The sequence below is a fragment of the Cebus imitator genome, unplaced genomic scaffold (genome assembly GCF_001604975.1).
Source record: "Cebus imitator isolate Cc_AM_T3 unplaced genomic scaffold, Cebus_imitator-1.0 Scaffold654, whole genome shotgun sequence".
NCBI classification, from domain to species: domain Eukaryota; kingdom Metazoa; phylum Chordata; class Mammalia; order Primates; family Cebidae; genus Cebus; species Cebus imitator.
The window spans coordinates 131451-136435 of record NW_016107969.1 but is presented as its reverse complement, the minus strand read 5'-3'; the positions used below and the strand labels follow the sequence as shown (position 1 = coordinate 136435).

Below are 4985 nucleotides of genomic sequence, written 5' to 3'. Positions count from 1 at the left end.
AATGACAGAACTAAAATATGGGGACCTCATTGAACCTCACAAGCTCTCCCTCAATAAGACTGATGAAAACATATCTGTTACAGGTTGATGCTACACCAAATTGAGCAGAAGTTTTCTTGTTAAAAATGAACAATAACACATACTGGTGTGAAAAAAGTGAAATGAACAAGAGTTCAGTCAAAAGCCTCATACATATGAGGCTGTGAGCCAGAATGATGGCCTCCTTTGGAGGAATTTCAACAACACTGACCACTGCTTAGAGAAAAGTATTAGTTTATGAGATAAACATTGTCACAGTGCTACTGGCAGAGGCTTCTGTGATGCTCCTCAAAACCCAGAATAGGCCGGGCATGGTGGCTCAGGACTGTAATCCCAGCACTTCGGGAGGGCAAAGTAGGTGGATCACCTGAGGTCAGGAGTACGAGCCCAGCTTGGGCAACAAGGTGTATCTCTACTGAAATACACAAACTGGCCAGGCGTGGTGGCCCACATTTGTAATCCCAGCTACAAGGGAAGCTCAGGCAGGGGAACTGCTTGAACCCAGGAGGTGGAGGTTGCAGTGAGCTGAGATTGTGCCACTGCACTCCAACCTGGGTGACAGAGGGAGACTCTTGTCTCAAAAAGCAAAACCAAAACCAAAAAAACCCACAAGCATTACAGTGATAACACTTCACAGTCAGTGTCATGCTTTCTATCTCGTATCCTGGGCTATGCTGACAATTTTGCTCAGGAATTCCAGGGGCATCTCTGCCTAGAGCAGGATGGTTCAATTATATTAGTGAAAGTGTTCTTCACAAATTTTCTGTTTCTATGTAAACGCACGTCATAGGAGAGTCCCTAACAAGCTATCCATGACCTACAGGAGGGTCATCACTGCAGAAAATAACAACATGTACGTGTAAAGCATATACAGAGGCCAGGCACGGTGGCTCTTGCTTGTAATCCCAGCACTTTGGGAGGCCAAGGCAGGTGGATCACCTGAGGTCGGGAGTTCAAGACCAGCCTGACCAACATGGAGAAACCTCGTCGCTACTGAAAATACAACATTATCTGGGCATGGTGGCGCAGGCTTGTAATCCCAGCTACTTGGGACGCTGAGGCAGGAGAATAGCATGAACCCAGGAGGCAAAGGGTGTGGTGAGGCGAGATCCCACCACTGCATTCCACCCTGGACAAGAGTGACACTCTGTCTCAAAAACAAACAAACAAAAAAGCATAACGTATGGGGCAAAATCACAAAAAGAAATATAAAACCAGGAAGAGCCAACATAGACAAGGGCAGATTCCTTGTGTCTGGAGGGACATTTTCCTTACCCACAGACTCCAGGTTCCTGTAGTTCTCCAACATCACTTCCCTGTATAAAGCCCTCTGTGAAGGGGTCAGGCATTTCCACTCCTCCAGTGAGAATTCTATAGCCACATCCTTGAAAGTCAAGTGTCCCTAAAATGAAAACACATCTTAACAAAACATGGAGGAGTGAGTTACCACCTTCACATGAAATGAGAAAAGAGAAATTAAGTATCCACTTCATTAAAGACTATTCTGACAAACCCACCTTAAGGTATTTTTTGAATATTTCTTCTCTATTGTTGCATTTTATTGTACTTTCCCATGAAAGATTTTAAGATCCCCAAAGTCACTAGAGAAGTCTTGGTTTTATGGACAATATAAAAGATATACACATAAAAAGGAAACACAAGGCCAGGCACGATGGCTCACGCCTATACTCCCAATACTTTGGGAGATCAAGGAGGGCAGATCATTTGAAGTCAAGACTTTGAGACCAGCCTGGCACAGTGGCTCCTGCCTGTAATCTCAGCACTTTGGGAGGCTGAGGTGGGCAGATCACAAGGTCAGAAGACCAAGATCAGCCTTGCCAACATGATGAAAGCATGACTGTACTAAAAATACAAAAATTAGTGGGGCATGGTGGCAAGTGCCTGTAATCCCTGCTACTCAGAAGGCTGAGGCAGAAGAACTGTTTAAACCCAGGAGGTGGAGGTTGCAGTGAGCTGACATCGCACCATTGCACTCCAGCCTGGGTGACAGAGCAAGACTGTCTAAAAAAATAAATAAATAAAAGACTAGTTAGCTGCTGCGTGTGCTGACACACGCCTCATCATTCTAGCTCTTTGGGAGGGTAAAGTGTGGATGACGTGAGCCCAGGAGTTCAAGGCTGCTGTAAACTAGAATTGCGCCATTGTACCCCAGTCCTGGGCCACAGAATGACACATTTTCTCATTTGTCTTTTGTTTTTTTGAGATGGAGTCTAGCACTGTTGTCCAGTCTGTATTGCAATGGTACTATCTGGGCTCCCTGCCGCATCTGCCTCCCAGGCTCAAGCGATTCTCCTTCCTCAGCCTCCTGAGTACCTGGGACTACAGGCAGGTGCCACCATGCCCAGCTATTTTTTTTTATTTTTAGTAGAGACAGGGTTTCACCACGTTAGCCGGGATGGTTTCAAACACCTGACGTTGTGATCTTCCTGCGTCAGCCTCCCAAAGTGCTGGAACACAGGTGTGAGCCACCATTCTGCTTTTTTTTTTTTTTTTTCCAGAGTCTCTGTCTATCACCCAGGCTGGAGGGCAGCACAGTCTCGGCTTGTTGCAACCTCCACCTTCTGGGGTCAAATGATTCTCCTGCCTCAGCCTCCTGAGTAGCAGAGATTACAGGCATGCACCGTCACACCAAACTAATTTTTGAATTTTTAGTAGAGATGAGGTTTCAGCATGTTGGCAAAGCTGCTTTCGAACTCCTGACCTTTAGTGGTCCATCTGTCTTGGCCTTCAAAAGTGCTGGGATTATAGGCATGAGCTACCGCACCCAGACCAACAATATGTCTCTTAAAAAAAAAGTTTGGAGTCAGAGACATGTTGATCTACTAGTGTGGCTTACAATGCATTACCAAATCAGTTACAAATTATCTCCACTTATTGGTCTCCTTTTCCAGAATTTACCAGACATCTGTGCACATTAACCTATGTGTTTCATATGTAGTTTCTCTGATCTCGTCCACAAAGGTCTTACATCCAGATGTGGCCCCTGAACCATCCAGGCTGCCCAGCAGCACGGACACCACAAGGCCCATGCTCCGTGTCCATCCAGGTCTGGTGTCAGCCCTTCCCAAGACCATGCCCAGTGGAGCCTCTTCCCAGGTTCATGTCACTGGGTCACAGGAGATGGAATCTCAGAGCAGATGACAGGAACTGAGGGAAGGCATGGATGAGTGCGAGCCAACGTGTCAGGCAGGACGCTTCAGACTCAGAACAGACTGGCTACCACAATACCTGGCATTGCAGAAAGGAAAGAGACAGATGAATCTACCGAGGAGGGTCACTTTACCTGAGGAAGAGCCATGCCTGGCTCCTTTTCTTGCTTCTTCTGAGCTGCTTCCTCACGTAATATGAGTCTTTAGAAATCAACCCTGTATGTGAAAAAATTTAAGACTTAATGTTAGAAAAAACTGACTCCCTTCCTGTGACAACACACACAAAGGGGGGAGACCCTGCCCTGTAGAAAGATGGCCTCTGCTGCCCACTGCACCAGAGATCATGCAGAGAGAAGATAAGTCCCACAGGAACACCTACAAGTGTATGTTTCACCCTGGTCTTCAGATCTCACTCCCCTCCTGGAGAAGCCTCACACACCAGGCAGCAGTGGGGAGCTGGGCTGGACTGAGCTCCCCTTCAGGGCACAGACCCAGCCCTGACCAAACCCCATCCAGAGCACAGCCCCTCCCCCCTCTGTGGATCACAGGCTCAGCTCAGCCCTCAGAACTGGAGGACACAGAACCTTGACCCTCAGTGCTGCACACAGATTACTATCACCTGCGACACTGCCAGTATTACTGAGGGTGGGTTCCATCCCATCAGAATTAGAATCACTGGTAAAGCAGAAGAATGTTCTATTTGTAAAATGCCTCTGCACTCTAATGTGAAGCCAGGGCTGAGCTCCACTCAGAGGGGCGAGCCCAGCACAGACAAGCGTTCTGGCTCTGCTCTGCCCTTTGGGCCTTCGTCTCACCAGGATCCAGACAGTGGATGGCAAACCCACAAAACTAATCTCAAGAACAGGCTACGTGGACTAGAGGTGGGGTGAAGGTTGGGCTGAGTGAAAGGAAAATAAAACTTGGGGCCACAAAATCACTAAGCAAAAGGGAAAAGCCAAGCTGGGACCTGCTTAGGAAAGCACAATCCCCTTCTATTCAAAGCCACCCCTCTGCTCCCTGACATAGACGTGTATCTGACTGCTGTCTTTGGAAAGGCTAATCAGAAACTCAAAGCCAGGAAGCAGCACAGTGGCTGACACCTGTAATCCCAACACTTTGGGAGGCCCAGGCAGGCAGATCACTTGGGGTCAAGAGACTGAGATCACCCTGACCAACATGGTGAAACTAAGTCTCTACTAAAAGTACAAACACCTGGCTGGGTGGTGTGGCTCATGCCTGTAATCCCAGCACTCTGGGAGGCCAAGGCGTGCAGATCGCTAGAGGTCAGGAGTTCGAGACCTGCCTGGCCAACATGGTGAAACTCTGTCTCTAATAAAAAATACATAAAAATTAGCCAGGCATGGTGGCGAGCACCTATAATCCCAGCTACTCAGCTGCCTGAGGCAGGAGAAGTGCTTGAACCCAGGAGGTGGTGGTTGCAGTGAGCCATGATTGCACTACTGCAATCAGTGTGCACCACTGCAATCACACTTCAGCCTGCATGACAGAGCAAGACTTCATCTGAAAAAAAAAACAATGATGTGACCTATTAAGATTCTACAAAAACGCCGGGCGCGGTGGCTCAAGCCTGTAATCCCAGCACTTTGGGAGGCCGAGGCAGGTGGATCACAAGGTCAAGAGATCAAGACCATCTTGGTCAACATGGTGAAACCCCGTCTCTACTAAAACTACAAAAAATTCGCTGGGCATGGTGGCGCATGTCTGTAATCCCAGCTACTCAGGAGGCTGAGGCAGGAGAATTGCCTGAACCCAGGA

At 47.9% G+C, this 4985-nt stretch overlaps 1 protein-coding gene across 1 annotated transcript in view; it reads right to left on the bottom strand.

The window, feature by feature from the left end:
- The window catches only part of LOC108295652 (zinc finger protein 888-like), a 37584-nt gene that overhangs the window by 7126 nt on the left and 25473 nt on the right, over positions 1–4985 (bottom strand). The window contains exons 2-3 of the mRNA XM_017517947.2: positions 3344–3425; positions 1315–1441 (exon numbers count right to left, since the gene is read on the bottom strand). Coding sequence (XP_017373436.1) covers positions 1315–1441; positions 3344–3358 — 142 coding nt within the window. The 5' untranslated portion in view covers positions 3359–3425. The remainder of the gene's footprint in view (positions 1–1314; positions 1442–3343; positions 3426–4985) is intronic.